The sequence below is a fragment of the Schistocerca gregaria genome, chromosome 6, assembly GCF_023897955.1.
Source record: "Schistocerca gregaria isolate iqSchGreg1 chromosome 6, iqSchGreg1.2, whole genome shotgun sequence".
NCBI lineage: Eukaryota > Metazoa > Arthropoda > Insecta > Orthoptera > Acrididae > Schistocerca > Schistocerca gregaria.
This window is the reverse complement of record NC_064925.1, coordinates 291,297,834-291,317,620: the sequence shown is the minus strand read 5'-3', so window position 1 is coordinate 291,317,620 and position 19,787 is coordinate 291,297,834. Positions and strand designations below refer to the sequence as shown.

General features: G+C 47.6%; 1 protein-coding gene across 1 annotated transcript in view; it reads left to right on the top strand.

Moving 5' to 3' along the window:
• Positions 1 to 19,350, top strand: part of LOC126279065 (ubiquitin thioesterase otubain-like) — a 51,676-nt gene extending 32,326 nt beyond the window's left edge. Inside the window, exons 5-6 of the mRNA XM_049979503.1 lie at positions 16,064 to 16,267; positions 18,938 to 19,350. Of these exons, the coding sequence (XP_049835460.1) occupies positions 16,064 to 16,267; positions 18,938 to 19,135 (402 nt within the window). The 3' untranslated portion in view covers positions 19,136 to 19,350. The remainder of the gene's footprint in view (positions 1 to 16,063; positions 16,268 to 18,937) is intronic.
• The last annotated feature ends 437 nt before the right edge of the window (positions 19,351 to 19,787 follow it).

The following is a 19,787-nucleotide window of genomic DNA, read 5'->3' as shown; positions in this document are numbered from 1 at the left end:
GGAGAACCTCATCGTTTTTAAACAGCTCCGTGCCCGTGCCCGACGCCTTATTCGCCAACGGAAGCAGGAGTGCTGGGAACGGTATGTTTCCACCATTGGTGTCCGTACCTCTGCATCGCAGGTTTGGGCTAAGATTAGGCGACTCCATGGCTATCGGCCGCCTGTCTCTGTCCCTGGGCTTTCGCTGAGTGGAGTGGTGTGTCCTGACTCAGACACGATTGCGGACCGGTTAGCAGCACATTTTGCTCAGTGTTCCGCATCTACGAATTACCCACTGGCCTTCCGGTCCCGGAAAGAGCGGTTGGAAAGTAGGAGGCTGTCCTTTCACACGCGCCACGCGGAGTCGTACAATGCTCCTTTCAGTGACTGGGAATTCCAGAGTGCACTATCTGCTTGCCCTGATACGGCTCCTGGGCCAGACCGCATCCACAGCCAGATGCTGAAACACCTCTCTGTGAATTGCCAGCGACGCCTCCTAGATGTTTTCAACCGCATCTGGGTTGAGGGTGTGTTCCCGTCTCAATGGCGAGAAAGCATCGTCCTGCCCGTGTTGAAACCTGGCAAGAACCCGCTGGAGGTGGACAGCTACTGCCCCATAAGCCTCACCAACGTTCTTTGCAAGTTGCTAGAACGTATGGTGAGCCGGAGGTTGAGTTGGCTCCTCGAGTCTCTAGGCCTTCTGGCTCAGTCTCAGGGTGGGTTCCGCAAAGGCCGCTCTGCCGTCGATAATCTGGTCTCCCTAGAGTCTGCCGTCCGTACAGCCTTTGCACGCCGCCAACATCTGGTTGCCGTCTTCTTCGACATGCGGAAGGCGTACGATACGACTTGGCGATATCACATCCTGGCCACACTTCATGGGTGGGGTCTTAGGGGCCCGCTCCCGATTTTTATTCAGAATTTTCTGTCGTCTTGTTCCTTCCGCGTGCAAGTTGCTGCGTCCCATAGTTCCTCCCGGGTCCAGGAGAACGGGGTCCCACAGGGGTCTGTCCTCAGTGTCTCCCTGTTTTTAATTGCGATCAATGGGCTCGCTGAGGCGGTGGGATCGTCCGTCGCAGCTTCGTTGTATGCAGACGATTTCTGCCTCTACTACAGCTCCGCTGGCATTGCAGTTGCTGAGCGCCAGCTGCAGGGCGCTATCCGCAAGGCGCAGTCGTGGGCTGTAGCGCACGGCTTCCAGTTTTCGGCCGCTAAGACCTGCGTTGTGCATTTCTGCCGGCGTCGCACGGTTCACCCTGAGCCACGCCTTTACCTTGACGGTGAACCTCTTGCTGTGGTAGAGACGCATCGGTTCTTGGGACTGGTATTTGATGCCCGGTTGACTTGGCTGCCTCATATTAGGCAGCTTAAACAAACATGCTGGCGGCATTTAAACGCTCTCCGTTGCCTTAGCCACACCGGATGGGGTGCCGATCGGCCCACCCTTCTCCGGCTGTATCAAGCGCTGATCCAGTCCCGCCTTGATTATGGGTGTGTGGCTTATGGTTCGGCGTCGCCATCAGCGTTGCAATTGCTGGATCCCATCCATCACTGCGGGATCCGACTCGCCACAGGAGCATTTCGGACAAGCCCTGTTGCCAGCCTACTTGTGGAGGCTGGTGTTCCTCCATTGCGGATCCGGCGCGACCGACTTCTGGCGGCTTATGCTGCCCACGTTTGTAGATTGCCAGGGCATCCCAACTACCGTCTCCTGTTCCCGCACTCGATCGTCCATCTTCCAGACAGGCGGCCCCGGTCAGGGTGTACGATCGCGGTTCGCATCCGGGCTCTACTGTGTGGGATTGAGTTTTTTCCTCTCCCACCTGTTTTCCGGGCCAATCTCCGTCTGCCCCCTTGGTGTGTGCGCCGACCATGCATTCGGCTGGATTTGGCACAGGGTCCGAAAGACTCGGTCCCTCCTCCGGCCCTCCGCCGCCGCTTTGTTGCTCTCCTTGCCGAGTTTCCCGGATCTGCCGTGACCTATACCGACGGTTCGATGGTCTCTGGTCGCACTGGTTACGCTCTTACTCTAGAGGATCATTGTGAGCAACGGTCGCTGGCACTCGGGAACAGTGTATACACTGCCGAGTTGGTTGCCATCTATCGCGCCCTAGAGTATATCCGCTCCCGCTCAGGTGAGTCCTTTGTCATCTGTAGTGACTCCCTGAGTGGTTTACGAGCTCTTGACCAGTGCTTTCCTCGTTCCCGTCTGGTGATGGCCATCCACGAGTCGCTCCATGCTCTTGCCCGTTGCGGCCGCTCCGTGGTCTTTGTTTGGACCCCAGGTCATGTCGGCATCCCGGGCAATGAGCGGGTTGACACGCTGGCTAAACAGGCAGTGAGTTCACCGGCTCTGGAACTCGGCCTTATGGAGTGTGATCTCCTGTCGCTTTTGCGCCAGAAAGTGCTTGGTGCCTGGGGTGACGAGTGGCGCACCCTGCCCACACCCAACAAACTTCGGGCGGTGAAGGAGACGACCGGTGTGTGGCGCTCCTCCATGCGGGCCTCTCGGAAGGACTCTGTCGTCCTCTGCCGGCTGCGCGTTGGCCACACGTGGCTGACGCACGGCCATTTGTTGCGCCGGGAGAACCCACCGCTATGTCGCTGCGGGGCAGCTCTGACGGTGGTCCACATTTTGGTGGACTGCCCGCTTTTAACAGGACTCAGGCAGACGTTTGCGTTGTGGGTTTTAATGTCGTTTGGTGGTTGGCTTTTCCTTTGGCCTGTGGTTTTAAACTGTGGGTTTTAATGTCGTTTGGTGGTTGGCTTTTCCTTATTTTCATGGTCGGCCAACCACCTTCACACTCGGTGTGATTTTAGTTCCGTTTATCTGGTCTTTGTCTGTCTGTCTTGTATTGTGTCGTCCCTTGTCTCAGTTCTCCGTTTTTAACGACTGACAGTTTTTATTTCGTGTGATTTTATCGTGGAACAAGGGACCGATGACCTTAGCAGTCTGGTCCCTTCAATCCCACACCCAACCAACTCCCGGCAGTGGCCATCCTGCCAGGTGGCCTCTGCTTCAGCTGGGTGGTGCCCGTGGGGAGAGCCCCTGGTCGGAGTGGATGGCATCAGGGCGGATGACACGTGATGAAGCGTAGTCTATCATCTATTGCTGGTGGTGAAACACCAGCAATCCGTAAGTGATCACGAGCTCAATTCAACACACAGAAGTACAACCCCAAATTGTTCCTCTTCCTGTCCACACTGTGGGAGGAACATCAGGCTAAGGATGGCAGCAGATGTTATTGGCCCCGGTACCTTGTATGTTCGAGAGCTGATGGGGAATATTTCATGACGATGAAGCCTCAGTTTTTTTTTTTTTTGTTGAGCATTTAGAGGACAAGTTCGGGGATGTGGAGGGCTTGTCCAAAATGACATCTGGGTCACTCTTGATCAAAACAGCATCCTCTGCCTAGTCATTGGAGTTACTCGCTTGTGACAAGCTGGGGGATGTTTCTGTAACCATCACACCCCATAAGAGCTTAAATATGGTCATCATATTTCACAGAGACCTTCTTCTGCAGTCCGACGATGAGCGCTGCACCAATTTAGAGTGGTGAGGTGTACATTAATCCAGCGTGTCCACCGGGGTCCGAAGGATAATCAGGTTGCCAGCGGTGCCTTCATCTTGGCCTTTGAAGGTGATACATTGCCTGAGAAGGTCAAGGTGATGGGCCACCGGTGTGATCCCTCCCCTGATGCGGTGCTTTAAGTGCTGGAAGTTCGGCCATATGTCTTCCCTCTGTACTTCCAGCATCACCTGCCAAGATTGCGGACACCCATCACATCACAATACTCCATGTGCTCCACCTCCCATCTGTGTCAACTGCGGAAAGCACCATTCGCATTGCTCGCCTAAGTGCAGGATTCTCCAGAAAGAAAGGAAAATCATGGGGTACAAGACCCTGGACAGACTGACTTACACTGAGGCTAAGAGAAAATTTGAACGTGTGCATCTTGTGCGTATGACATCGTCTTATGCTGCCGCTACAACAGTTCTGGCACCATCAGCTCCATCAACCCAGGTCACCTCTCAGAGACGGAAGACTACACCTGCCCCCTTGATGGTAGGGGGCATTTCCCTCCCTGTTGCTCCTGCATTCCCCCCCCCCCCCCCCCCCCCCCCCCCCCTCATCCATCGGGGACATCCATCCCAACTTCTAAGCTGGAGAAGTGTAAGTGTTCTTTGCCTCTTCTCACTAGGAAGTGGTCCCTTGGGTCACTCCCTTCCCAGGTTTCTTCTAGTGGGAAAAACAACACCCACCAGTGGCTGAAGAACTCAAAAGCAGCTGGTACTAGGGCTTCACACTCATCCTAAGTCCTGGAGACTGAGCCAGTGAAGTCCTCTCAGCCAGGGAAACCCAAGGAGCAGTGAGAGAAATCCAAAAAGAAAACCCCTAAGACCAAGGAAATTGCGGTGGCACCTACACTACGGCTACCTACAAGTTCTGCGGCTGAGGATGGGGTGGAATTGTGGCGTCCGATAAGGACCTAGATCTCGCCATACCCTCAGACACAATGGATATAGACTGCTCAGGCCATAAATTGGTGGCAGCAGCCCAGTTCCACGATGTCATCCTCCAGTGGAATTGCGGCAGTTTTTTCCACCTCCTGGCTGAGCTACGACATCTGTTAAGCTTTACACCCGCTATCTGCATTGCCCTCCAGACAACGTGGTTCCCAGCAATGTGGACCCCTGTCTTCCGCAGCTATAAGGTATATTACAGGAACTGTAGCGACTATAATCAAGTGTCTGGTGGAGTTTGTGTTTATGTCCTAAACTTGGTCTGTGCCCCTTCAAACCCCTCTTGAAGCTGTGGGTGTCAGAATAAGGATGACACTGGAAATAACTGCCTGCAATGTATATCTTCCTCCAGAATGTTCATCTTTCTGAATGTATTAGCTGCACTGAATGACTAACTCCCTAAACCTTTCCTACTTTTGGGAGATTTTAACTCCCATAACCCCTTGTGGGGTTGTACCATGCTTAATGGCTGAGGTAGAGATGTCGAAACTTTACTGTCGCAATTTGACCTCTGCCTCTTAAATACTGGGGCAGCCACACATTTCAGTGTAGCACATGGTAGTTACTCAACCTTTGATTTATCAATTTGAAGCCCAGGACTTCTCCTATGCATGCACTGGAGAGCACATGACAACCTGTGTGGTAGTGACCACTTCCCCATCTTTCTGTCACTGCCCCAGTGTCAGGTACACGGATGCCTGCCCAGATTGGCTTTGAACAAGGCGGACTGGAGAAATTCACCTCTGTTGTCACCGCTGAATCTCCCTTACATGGTAACATCAATGTGATTGTTGAGCAGGCGACCAGCACAATTGTTTCTGCGGCAGAAAACACGATCTCTCGCTCTTTATGGTGCCTGAGGCGTAAGGCAGTCCCTTGGTGGTCGCCGGAAGTTGCTGAAGGAATTAAGAGTGTCGGCGAGCTGTAAAGTGGCATAAGCAGCTCTCTTCCCTGGAGCACCTCATAGCCTATAAATGGCTCCGTTCCAGTGTTCGCTACCTTATCAAACAAGGGAAGGAGGAGTGTTGGGAGAGATATGTCTCCACCATTGGGTGCCACACGTCACCTTCCCAAGTCTGGGCAAAGATCAAATGTCTTTCGGGTACCAGGCCCCAACAGCTGTCGCCGCTGTTACCATAAATGGTGAGGTATGTACCAACGCAAACGCGATTGCTGAGCATTTTGCTCGAGCCTCTGTGTCCGAGAATTACACTGAAATGGCGGCTCGAAGGGAACATCCTCTCATTCACTACACGCTTCAGTGAATCCTGTAATGCCCGATTTACAGAGTGGGAGCCCCTCAGTGCCCTTCCTCTCTACTAGCACCAGGAGTCCACTTCCGCCAACTACTACGTTCTGTTTCCTTCCACTTTCGTAAAACTTTCTAGACAGCTGGGGTTACAGCATCGCCTTGGCTCCACACGCGGACCTACCTGCTCTGTGACCTTTGTCAGCCTCCCAAGGATGGTACCCCTTCTCTCGTTTATCGTCGGGCATTTGCTGCTCTATGCATACAAATGAAGGATGCTGCATTTATTTACACTGGTGGCTCAAAAACATAGTTTGGTGTTGGGAGTGCCTGTATTGTTGGCGACACCCCTAATTGATTTTGGCTTCCTGACCAGTGTTCGGTTTTTACTGCAGAGCTTTACGCTGTTCTCCAGCTGTCCAATACATCCATCGCCATCAGCGGGTACGGTATATTATATTCTCAGATTTGCTCAGCTCTCTCCTCAGTCTCCAAGCTCTCTACTCTGTCCACCCTCTGGTCCACCGGATTCAGGACTTCCTCCACTTGTTCCACTTGAGGGGCGTCTCTGTGGCATTCCTCTGGATCCCAGGACATGTTGGTATCTGTGGAAATGAGGTTGCCGATATAGCAGCCAAGTCTGCTGTCTCTCTTCTTCAGCCTGATGTTCACATATTTCCCTTCGCCGATCTACAGTGTTTTATGTCATTGTGTTGCTCTTTTATGGCGTACACATTGGTCTACGCTTCCCACTAATAAATTGAGGGACGTGAAAGCTCTTCTCTGTGCTTGGACCTCTTCCTCCTGAACTTGTCGTTGGAGGAGGTAATTTTAATTAGACTCTGGATAGGGCACTGTCTTTATAGCCATTGACATCTTTTAAGTGGCGATGCTCCTCCCGCTTTGTCCCCATTGCTCTGAACTGTAGACAGTGAGACACCTTTTAATTGAGAGCCCCTATTTTACTCCGTGACGTGCGCGTCTACAGCTGTCGCCTGATATATCTTCCATTTTAGCAGATGACACGCGCTCAGCCAATCGTGTCCTCAAGTTCATTAGTGTCAGTGAGATGATGTCGGTCATTTGAAGCTCTTTTTGGGGAAAACAACCCCCTCCCCTTCTATAGTGGTTTTCTAAGCTTTCCTTCTGTTTTTTTAGTTTCCCCACTTTTTGAGTTTCGCTCCCTTTGCTGCTGATTTCCAATTTTTGTTTTATTTTTTCCCTAAGCCACAGACCGGGCGCTAATGACCGTAGCAGTTTTGCGTCCTTAAACCAAAACAAAAAAACAAAAAGAAAGCTCCTGGGCCTGATCACATCCACAGCCAGATGATTAAACATCTCTCATATGACTATGAGCGGCATCATCTCATCATCTTCAACCGGATCTGATGTGATGGCGTCTTTCCATCGCAATGACAGGAGAGCACCATCATTCTGATGCTCAAACCTGGTAAAAACCCACTTCATGTGTATAGCTATCGGCCCATTAGCCTCACCAACATTCTTTGTAAGCTGCTGGAATGTATGTTATGTCGACGGTTGGGTCGGGTCCTAGAGACGCGTGACTTGCTGGCTCCATGTCAGGGCGGCTTCCGCCAGGGTCGCTCTACCACTGCAACACCTGATTGCTGTCTTTTTTTACTTACGACACGACTTGGTGACATCATATCCTTGCCACATTGTATGAGTGGGGTCTCCTGGGACCACTCCCAATTTTTATCCAAAACTTCCTGTCGCTCTGTACTTTCCGTGTTCAAGTTGGTGACACCCATAGTTCCATTCATATCCAGGAGAATGGAGTCCTGCAGGGCTCTGTATTGAGTGTCTCTCTATTCTTAGTGGCGATTAACGGTCTAGCACCAGTTGTAGGGCCATCCATCTCACGCGCTCTCTATATAGACGACTTCTGCATTTCGTACTGCACCTCCAGAGAGCCATCCAGAAGGTGAAGTCAGGGGCTCTAGCCCACGGCTTCTGGATTTCAGTCACAAAGTTTGTGTGTCATGAACTTCTGTCGGCGTCGTACTGTTCATCCGAAACCCGCACTTCATGTTAATGACGATCCACTGACTGTGGTGGAGACATATCAATTCCTAGGACTGGTTTTCAAAGCTCGATTGACTTGGCTCTCTCATCTTTGTCAGCACCTCAATGCCCTCTGTTGTTTGAGCAACATCAATTGGGGTGCAGATCGCTGTATGTTGCTGAACCTCAAGAGAGCTCTTGTCCAATCCTGGATTGACTATGAGAGTGTGGTTTATGGTTCAGCAGCACCTTGAGCATTGCATTTACTCGACTCTGCATCATTGTGGGGTTTGATTAGTGACAGGAGCTTTTAGGACGAGTCCGGTGACCAGCGTAATGGTGGCGGCTGGTGTCCGTCCACTGCAGATCAGACGTACGCAACTGCTCGCCAGTGACACAGCGCACATTCATAGTTTCCCTGAGCATCCGTATTACCGTCTCCTTTTCCCGCCCGCGGCAGTCAATCTCCTGCATCGGCGGCCCAGATCGGGGCTAATGATTGTGGTCCGCGTGCGGTTCCTTCTCTCTGAACTGGAGTTCTTACCTTTACCACCTGTATTTATGGTCCGTTTACGTACACCTCCATGGTGTACGCCTTGGCCACAGCTTTGTCTGGGCCTTTTGCATGGCCCTAAGGACTCTGTTAACCCCTCCGCTGTCACTTCCTTTCAATTCTTGACGTGTTCCGGGGTTCTGAAGTGGTTTACACCGACGGCTCGATGGCTGACGGTCATGTAGGATTCGCGTATTTTCATGGAGGACATATTGAGCAGCACTCCTTGCCAGTTGGCTGCCGTGATTTCACTGCAGAGCTGGTGGTCATATCTCGTGCTCTTGAGTACATCCGCTCATGCCCTGGCAAGTCATTGTGTAATGACTCATTGAGCAGCCTACAAGCTATTGACCAGTGCTACCCTCGCCACTCTCTGGTAGCGCCCATTCAGGAGTCCATCTATACCTGGAACAGTCCCGCCATTCCGTGGTGTTTGTGTGAACCCCAGGACACGTAGGAATCCCTGGCATCGAACTTGCCGACTAGCTGGCCAAACAGGCGACGCAGAAACCACTTCTGGAGATAGGGATCTCCAAAGCTGACCTGCGTTCTGTCTTACACTACATGGTTTTTTGGCTTTGGGAGACGGAATGGCATAACAGCACGCACAACAAACTGCATGTCATTAAGGAGACTATGAAAGTGTGGAAGTCTGTCATGCAGGCCTCTCGCAGGGAATCTGTTGTCCTCTGCCAGCTCCGCATTGGCCATAAGTGGCTAACGCATGGTTACCTACTCCGATGCGAGGACCCACCTCAGTGTCACTGTGGCTCCCAAATGACAGTTGTCCACCTCTTGCTGACTGCCCACTTTTAGCCGCTCTGCGGCAGACTTTTAACTACCCAGCACCCTGCTTTTGGTGTTGGGCGACAGTGCCTCCACATCTGCTTCAGTTTTACATTTATCCATGAGGTTTTTAGCGCATGTGCTTTGTCCCTCTGCATCCTCCACCCTAGTGCTTTTAGGGTGGGGGTTTTAGTGTGTTAAAGAGTTGCTGGCTTTTTCTTTTTATTTTCGTGGTTGGCCAGCCACTGTAATCTGCTTTCATGTTTTACTCTCTTCTGTTTCTAGTGTCTCTCTGTTGTTTTCTTGCCCTCTTTTGTTCCTTTTAATGTTCATTGCCTTCCCTTCATTCTAGTGGCTTTTCCTTTCTTTCCGTTTTGTGTTGTATGTTTCGTCCATTTTATTCTCACACTTGTGGCATTGTTTTATTAGGAACAATGGACTGATGATGTTGTAGTTTTGTCCCTTCCCCTGCCTTTAAACCAACCAACCAACCAACCAACCAACTTACCTACCTGTGGTGGGGATTTGCATGAGGGTGATTGACTGCCTCCTTATCCCTACTGTATCAACTGTAATGGTGGCCATGTCACCTCTTCTCAGGATTGTCCCGTCTATCTTGATGAGCGGGCTGTCCAAGAGATCCAGGTAAAGGCAAAAGTGCCTTACGCAGTCGCTCTCAAGTTACTGGCTAGTCGCAAACGCTGTGTTCTCTTGTCTGGTGCCTATAGTTCTTTTCTTGTTACCCTTTGCTCCACAAAGGACGTGGCCATGCATAAATGGTGATATCCAATTCAGCTCTGAGCTTGTGAAATCACTCAGTGTCAAGGTAGCATCGCCACCCCCCTCATCCAGCTCTCCAATAAGCCGTCAGTCTCTCGCCTCAAGGGGCAAAGCAACAGCTACCCTACACAACCGGTAGGCCGGAAAGAACAAGAGTAGTACTCCTGTGAAGACTTCCTCCATCCCTCCAACCAAAAACCAGCAGACTTCGCCTCAAACCGGAAAGGCTCGAAGAAGTCCACCAAAGGCAAATGGTCTTCTCATTCGCCATCTCGCAGATCCTCTTAGACGGTGTCGCCGGTGTGCACCACCAGCCGTTTTTCAGTGTTAGACTCCACAGACCGACCACACAAGCAAGTCAATGCTTCTGTGGACCCCATGGAGCAGGATCATCCTGCTTCTGTGCCCTGTAGTAGGGACTTTTCACAGACTGTCACTCAGCAGTCACTGAGGTAACGCTCCATCTCTTCCTCATCGTGACTCTCCTCCAATGGAACTTTCATGGCCTTTGATCACACGAGGAGCATTTACGGCTGCTTTTAGCATTGCAGCGTCCCCTAGTACTCTGCCTTCAGGAAATGAAATTGTGCCCCCATGACCGCTTTGAGCTTCCACATTTCTTACTAGTTCGTTTTGACCTGCCTGAGGTCAGCATTCCATTTCCTGGGGGCATCATGCTGCTCATACAGGATGACATTCATAGTCTCAGCATCTTCCTGACTACCCATCTTCAAGCTGTTGTTCGCCTTTTCCTTCCCCACATGACTTTTTCCCTCTATACCGTTTATGTCCCTCCGTCATTCGGTGTCACCAGGACAGACTTCCTTCATCTTCTTGGGCAGCTACCTCCCCCATTTTTGCTACTCAGCGATTTCAGTGTGCATCGTCCCCTTTGGGCTTCTCCCAGGACCTATCAGAGAGTTGCCCTCTTGGCTGACCACCTTGACCAACTTAACCTCTGCTGTCGTACCACTGGAGCACCCATTTTCCTTTCTGGCTCCTCGCACATCTATTCCCATTTGGACCTATCCTTCTGCACTGCCCAGCTTGCCCGTCATCTTCAGTGGTCCATTCTCTCCTGACACCTACTCAAGTGACCATTTCCTGTGTGCTGTCGATTTACTGACACCTACTCCATCTGTGTGCACACTCAAATGACAGCTTACTAAGGCTGACTGCCAGCTTTACTCCTCCCTGGCGACTTTCGAAGAACAAGATTCCCCAGCTGTGATGACCAGTGGAATATCTCACAAACATTATCCTTACTGCTGCAGAACGTTCCATTACTCTCATTTCCTCTTTACATCATCATGTCCCACTCTCTTCACTTCAAGACGATTTTACACAGAGTATGCGAAGGAACTTGCCCCCCCCTTCTTGCAGCAGTGTACCTTAGGTCTCTAGAAGAGCGTAGCGTTTCAAAGGATTGGAAAAGGGCACAGGTCATCCCCATTTTCAAGAAGAGACGTCGATCAGTTGTAGAATTTTGGAACACGTATTATGTTCGAGTATAATGACTTTTCTGGAGACTAGAAATCTACTCTGTAGGAATCAGCATGGGTTTCGAAAAAGACTGTCGTGTGAAACCCAGCTCATGCTATTCGTCCACGAGACTCAGAGGGCCATAGACACGGGTTCAAAGGCAGATGCTGTGTTTATTGACTTCCGCAAGGCGTTCGATACAGTTCCCCACAGTCGTTTAATGAATAAAGTAAGAGCATATGGACTATCAGACCAATTGTGTGATTGGATTGAAGAGTTCCTAGATAACATAACACAGCATGTCATTCTCAGTGGAGAGAAGTCTTCCGAAGTAAGAGTGATTTCAGGTGTGCCGCAGGGGAGTGTCATAGGACCGTTGCTATTCACAATATACGTAAATGACCTTGTGGATGACATCGGAAGTTCACTGAGGCTTTTTCCACATGATACTGTGGTGTATCGAGAGGTTATAACAATGGAAAATTGTACTGAAATGCAGGAGGATCTGCAGCGAATTGACACATGGTGCAGGGAATGGCAATTCAATCTTAATGTAGACAAGTGTTATGTGCTGCGAATACATACAAAGATAGATCCCTTATCATTTAGCTACAAAATAGCAGGTCAGCAACTGGAAGCAGTTAATTCCATAAATTATCTGGGAGTACGCATTAGGAGTGATTTAAAATGGAATGATCATATAAAGTTGATTGTCAGTAAAGCAGATGCCAGACTGAGATTCATTGGAAGAATCCTAAGGAAATGCAATCCGAAAACAAAGGAAGTAGGTTACAGTACGCTTGTTCGCTCACTGCTTGAATACTGCTCAACAGTGTGGGATCCGCACCAGATAGGGTTGATAGAAGAGATAGAGAAGATCCAATCGAGAGCAGCGCACTTCGTTACAGGATCATTTAGTAATCGCGAAAGCGTTACAGAGATGGTAGATAAACTCCAGTGGAAGACTGCAGGAGAGACGCTCAGTAGCTCGGTACGGGCTTTTGTTAAAGTTTCGAGAACACACCTTCACTGAGGAGTCAAGCAGTATATTGCTCCCTCCTACATATATCTCTCGAAGAGACCATGAGGATAAAATCAGAGAGATTAGAGCCCACACAGAAGCATACTGACAATCCTTCTTTCCACGAACAATACGAGACTGGAATAGAAGGGAGAACCGATAGAGGTACTCAGGGTATCCTCCAACACACACTGTCAGGTGGCTTGCGGAGTATGGATGTAGATGTAGATGTAGACTGAGACATGCTGCGACGCAATTCACACATGGAGATGTGCTCTCTGCGTTGTTAACCATCATCCTACGATGGCAAACAGCATTCGTTTTATACAGATGCGTGCAAAGTGTCGTCGTGTTCTTTGGGATAGCAAAAGAGTTAGCTGGATTTCATTCACTAGTTCTTTTAACAGTTCCACTCCTTCCTCTGTCATGTGGGCCAACCTCCGATAGCTCTATGGGACCGTGATCCATTCCCCAATTTCCGGCCTGACACTAGCAGACGATGTCATCATAGACCCTATTGCTATCTCCAAAACCTTGGGCCTCCATTTTGCAGACATTTCGAGCTCTTCCCATTGTCACCCTGCCTTCCTCCACAGGAAATGAGTGGAGGCGGCTCGGGCGATACCCTTCTCTTCTCTGAATCGTCAGCCTACAGTGCCGCCTTTACTGTGAGGGAGTTAGATCATGCCCTCAGTTCATCCCAATCCTCCGCTCCAGGGTCAGACGCCGTCCACATTCAGATGTTGCAGCACCTTTCTCTTGCAGACTGACTCTTTCTGCTTAACATGTACAACCGTATCTGGGCAGAGGGCACATTTCCCGGATGCTGGCTTGAAGCCACCGTCATACCCATGCCTAAGCCCAGTAAGGACAAAAACCTTCCTTCTAGCTACCACCCCATCTCTCTTACCAGCTGCGTTAGCAAGGTGATGGAACATATGTTTCATGCCCAGCTGGTATGGTGGCTCAAGTCTCACAACTTACTGACGAAAGCACAATGTGGATTTCAAGTGCAGCATTCTGCAGTTGACCATCTCCTTACTTTGTCCATGTTTGTCATGAATGGTTTTCTGCGGAAATCCAGATTGTGGCTGTGGTTTTTGATTCAGAGAAGGTGTACAGAACCTGCTGGGGAACTGATATCCTCCACACTCTTTACACATGAGGCTTCTTTGGCCGCCTGTCCCGTTTCCTTCAGGGATTTTTAAAAGACAGAGCTTTCAAAGTGCGTGTGGGTACTGCCTTGTCAGACACCTTTATCCGGGAATACAGTGTGCTTCAGTGTTCCGTCCTAAGTGTCGTCCTTTTTGCTATTGCCATTAGTCATATAATGGCCGGTCTCCCACTGGGCATCTCTAGTTCCCTTTTTGTTGTCAATTTTGCCATCTGTTGCAGTTCTCCACAGACCTGTCTCACTGTGTGGCGTCTTTAGCGATGTCTTGATCGTCTTTACTCCTGAATCATTGACAATGGCTTTTGCTTTGCCACTGACAAAACCGTCTGTCTGAATTTCTGGTGACGCAATTGGTTTCTCCCACAGTCTTTACATCTTGGGCCATTTGCCCTTCCGTTCATTGAAACTGTGAAATTCTTGGGGCTCATGCTTGGTAGGAAACTCTCTTGGTCTTCTCATGTGTCGTACCTGGCTGCCCGCTGTATGTGGTTCCTCAATGTCCTACATGTCCTCAATGGTACTTCCTGGGGTGCCGATCGAACAACCATCCTCCGTTTGTACGGGTCCCTTGTCCGATCAAAACAAGACTATTGCTGCTTTGTTTATGCATCTGCATGTCCATCTCTCTTACACCGGCTCAACACTATCCACCATCGTGGCATCCATTTGGCCACAGGTGCTTTTCACACTAGCCCAGCTAGCCCAGTTGAGAGTCTGTATGCTGAAGCTGCTGATCTACCACTGTCCTACCGCTGTGACTTTCTCCTCAGCAGGTATGCATGCCATTTGTCTGCCATGCGTTGCCACCCATCCTATGCCGCCTCCTTCAAGGATTCCTTTGATCACCAGTATGGGCATGTCCCTCTTCTCTGTTACCTCCAGTAGAGTTTGCTTTTGGCTCTTGCTCCAGCAGCTTAACTTCACGCTACGTGCCACTTTCCTAATGGGTGTGAACTCTTCACCACCTTGGCTTCGTGAAGTGGCCCATGTTAACCTTGGCCTTCATTTACTTCCTAAGGACACTACTCCAGCCTCGCTCTATCGCCTTCAGTTTCACAATCTTTACATGGAACTTTGCGATAGTGCCTTTGTATACACTGATGGCTCTCTGATTTACTGTGGGGTTGGGTGTGCCTTCGTCGTTGACACCCCTGTCTTTCGATTGGTTTCTGGCACACTGCTCAGTATCTACAGCCAAGCCCTTCGCCCTGTATTGAGCCATGGAGTACATCTGGCAACATAGACTTTTCAGTTGTGTCCTCTGCTCAGACTCACTTGGCGCCCTTCAAAGTTGTGCACTGTACACTGCCCATCTCTTAGTGCAGCGGGTCCAGGAAAACTGTCACTTGATCACTGTTTGTGGGGCCAGTGTGATGTATCTGTGGGTTCCTGGTTGTGTCAGTCTGCCAAGAAATGAGGCTGCTTACGCTGCTGCCAAGGCTGCAGTCCTCGTACCTCGGCCCACAAGTTCCTGTGCTGCCATATGTCAGGAGGTGGTGTTCCTTTGGCATTGCCAATGGTCCTCCATTCGCGGGAATAAGCTCTGGCGTACTAAGCCTCTCGCAGTGACTTGGACAACCTCCTCTCGGCTCTCCCACTTGGATTTGCCGCCCGAGTTATCAGCCATTTTAGTTAATTATGCATGGGATGACGACCGCATTTTACTTCTTATGCGCCAAAGCAATATGGTGAAGGCCATTTAATTTATAGTTTTGGACCTCCGTTTCTGTATGGTGTCTATTTTAGCCCTTTTTCCACATGCTTGTTTTTAGCTGTCTTCTCTTATGTCACTTGGGACTCACATATAGTCATTTGTTAACTCCTCTCTGTCTTCATGTTCTATAGTTTTGACTTGGGCACATATGACCCAAGTTGTTTTTTGGACCCCAAAGCAAAACAAAACCAAGTGTCTCTCTCTCTCTCTCTCTTTTTCTCTCTTTCTCCTTTTTCAAAACCACCCTTTAGTATAGTATCAGTTAATAACAGGTGAAATAATTTTTGTAAAAGTAATAAAGTTGGAGGTCTCCTGCGTGATGGGATAACACTAATGCAGTTGGAGGTCTGTCCTCAGTTTGAAGAGCCACCAGTCAAACAAATGGTTAACACTCAACAGTTGATAGACTGCATGCGTATAAGACACAGTGTATAGTGGGAAGATAGGTGGAAAAGCCCCTGCAGTTATAAAATACTGATAATAAGTTATCTTCTTCTGTCTGTTTCAGTACACTCGTAGAACTTTGAATAAGAGGTTGCATGCATGATGGGAGACTATTCACACTTCCGTGGCATTTGTGTATTACAAAGAATTTCTCTTTTGGTTATTTTGTTTTTGTGACAAGCACTTGGGAGAAAGCAATTGTTCTTTGACATGCTGTTCATTATTTTGAGTTTTTGTGTGATGCCTCATGATGCTATGGAGACATTTTGTACTCTTATGTGAAGTATAAGCTTTAGTTTTGGTTAAATTACCTATGAAATTTCCTTTCTTGCAGTTCATGGAAGTATTGGATCGTGTTGGAGAAGGCAGTGATGTATTTTCACAGAAAGATTTACATAAACTATTTAATGAACAAGGCTATTCAGATTATATTGTAGTGTATCTCCGCCTAATAACTTCTGGACAGCTTCAGAAGGATTCAGAATTTTACCAACATTTTATAGAGGGAGATCGTTCAATTGCTGATTTTTGTCATCAGGTGAGAACAAGTTATATTCCAAGACTTACCAAGCGGGAAAGCGCCGGTAGATAGGCACAATAAATGAAACACACACACACACACACACACACACACACACACACAGAATTTCTAGCTTTCGCAACACACGTGTGTACGTGTGTGTGTGTGTGTGTGTGTGTGTGTGTGTGTGTGTGTGTGTGTGTGTGTGTGTGTGTGTGTGTGTGCGCGCGCGCGCGAGTGTACACCTGTCCTTTTTCCCCCTAAGGGAAGTCTTTCCGCTCCCGAGATTGGAATGACTCCTTACCCTCTCCCTTAAAACCCACATCCTTTCGTCTTTCCCTCTCCTTCCCTCTTTCCTGAAGAAGCAACTGTCGGTTGCGAAAGCTAGAAATTTTGTGTGTGTGTGTGTGTGTGTGTGTGTGTGTGTGTGTGTGTGTGTGTGTTTTATTTATTGTGCCTATCTACCGGCACTTTCCCACTTGGTAAGTCTTGGAATCTTTGTTTTTAATATATTTTTCCCATGTGGAAGTTTCTTTCTATTTTATTTATGTAAGGGTAAAGTGTTGTCAGAATTTCAAAACGTAGTTACACTTAAGTTTAAAGTATATAAATTTACTGGATTTCGTAGATTAAAAAAGAAAACTTCCTATTAAATAATAAGCAGCCATAATAATTAGCTTTCCATGTTTTTATTAGCTAAGCCTTTGATAATTATGCTGTTGTTGAAGATCGTGACTAATTTCAGTAACTGTCTTGGACAGTATTTCAGAAATGATTTTGGTGTTATTTGTGAAATTTAAACTAGTTTGACTTGTAGTATTTCCAGGAGATAACTTGAATTCTATGGATATATTGTTTATGCAATTTTACAGATGTCCTGATGAGTTGTGGCATGTAACAATCTGTTCTTTCCCTAATATTGTTGATATTCCAACCTGGCGTTTCCATTGTCCAACTTCCTACTAACGTGTATTGCTATATATAGCAGTGAATGTCAAATGGCTCATAGCCCAAACTAGAGCTTGTGAGACAGAGGGTATGGAAGCTGACAGTTTATGGTAGAAATCAATCTTGTGCAACATGTTGATAGAAAATGTTTTGCTCTTGTCTGCATCTGTTTTTTCTGTAGGGAACAGTCAAATGAAAACTGAACACCCGCCACAACAGGACCAATGATTCCATTCAAAAAGAATCACTGAACCGTTCAGATATTTATCCCACTGGAAGACAAAACAATCAATTCCTGTTTTGTTAAACATGGTTTGATGTTTATGGATCCACAGCCGCACCCACTCTTCCTTGCACAACTGAAATGGATTTTCACACATCTCTCTTTCAGGTTGCCAAAGATTTAAAAATTGCTGAAGTGTAGCTGTCATCTGATTGGCAGTGAGGGGGTGAGCATTATCGTTCCTCAATGTCCTACATGTCCTCATGAGCATTATCGTGCAACAGGATGATTCTCCGACAGGATTCCTGGGCATTATGACTTTGACACATTGCAGAGGTGGCCATCACGAGCTTACTGGAACTTATGTGAACAATTTTGGATTTCTGGTTGGGGAAATTTGGGATGTTTCCAGTGTTGGCTTTGCCATTTCCCATTGGTCTGTTGGAATCACTGTATGATTTTTACATCTTTGGCAACTGGAGGTGAGACATACGTGGACCACAGTTTGTCAGATGAGGAAGTGCAAGAGTGGGTGCAGTAGTGGATCAGGCAGCAGCGTGGGAATTAACAGACTTTGAATGAGGAATTGTAGTTGGAGCTGGATGCATTTTGAAAATTATTAGGGAATTCAATATTTCGAGATCCACAGTGTCGAGAGAGTGCCGAGAATACCACACTTCAGGGATTACCTCTTACCACAGACAACACAGTGACCGACAACCATAACTTAATAATTGATATCAGTGGCTTTTGCATAGAGTTGTGTCAGTGCTAACAGACAAGCAACTCTAACAATGGAAAAGCTAAGATGGACTGTAGCAATGTTGCAAAAAGGATAGTTGCTACTCACCATATAGCATAGATGCTGCCATTCGTGGACTTCATGTTTCCAAACCAGGCCACAATTGGTTTAAACAACATTCTGGACCAATGAAGTGATTGACTTGGCCACTCAGAACACCTTATATGAATCCCATCAAACAGTTATGGCATGTAATTGTGAGGTCAGTTCCAAAATCCTGCACCAGCAACACTTTCACAATTATGAATGGCTGTAAGTGGCAGCTTGGCTCAGTGTTTTTGCAGGGGACTTCCAACAACTTTTGAGTCCATGCCATGTTGAGTTGCTGCACATTGCTGGCCAAAAGGCCTGATAAGGTATTGGGAGGTATCCCATGACTTTTGTCACCTCATTATATGTACCACATGTTTTTATGTCGTCAAGGATTTTTTAATAACGTCCATTATGTGTAAAATTTTGTTGTTATTAAAATTGATTTAGTAACCTATCCTACAAAGAGTTACGCCAAATTTCATAATTCATGTAACGCAATTCTTAGACTAATAAGAACTGTTGTAAAGGTGAGAGATGGTCCAAAGTTTTCATAAATGTGTATGTAAGATGATTAAATCTATTTATCGTTTTGTCCAGACTTGTGAATTTTTTCCCCCTTACTTATGTCATGGAAATGTTGTACCTATATAATAGAAGAAATGATTTTTTGATTATTTTTTAGGAAGTGGAACCTATGTATAAGGAGAGTGACCACATCCATATCATAGCCCTTAGCTCAGCTTTGGACATAGGTATTCGTGTAAGATGCATGGACAGAGGAGAAGGAGCGGAGGTGATTGCTCATGATTTTCCAGAAGGGTGCAGCCCAGCTGTTCATCTTTTGTACCGACCAGGTCACTATGATATATTGTATCCATGAGCACAGCTGGCTAATCGTATGCTAAAGGGGGCTTGAAGTATGATGTTCTTTTGTGCACCGTTTTTATTTTCATACAAATTTTGTCACTGGAGCACCAACTGTGCTGTACAAGCATTTTGAATATTTCTGTATTCCAAAGTGTGTTCTACAGAAAATTTGTATTAAGTTGCTATGTACATTAAAATAAATTTTTAATAAAATGTTCTGTATTGTTACTCCTGTATTAACTATACGTCTTGACTACTCTTCTGACATGACTTTCGTGACTTAAATGTACACAGAGCAACTTGAATGCCAAATTAATGACTGTAAAAACACAGTTTCAAAATTGTACCCGTTCTTGACACCAATGATCAAATCCCATGAATGACACACATTAGTATCAATATGATTATTAATAAGAGAGGAAATGCCACTACTGCATATAAATAAGTGTTTATTGTGGGCTTAAATTTCATAATTATTTTCTCACTGATCTCACATTTATTAACATGGCTGAGAGAGCTGAGCATCTTGCACTTTATGAATCAGCAATATGAAATAGTGAAATTTCAGTTTGACCTCATGTTGTTGTTGTTGTCTTCAGTCCTGAGACTGGTTTGATGCAGCTCTCCATGCTACTCTATCCTGTGCAAGCTGCTTCATCTCCCAG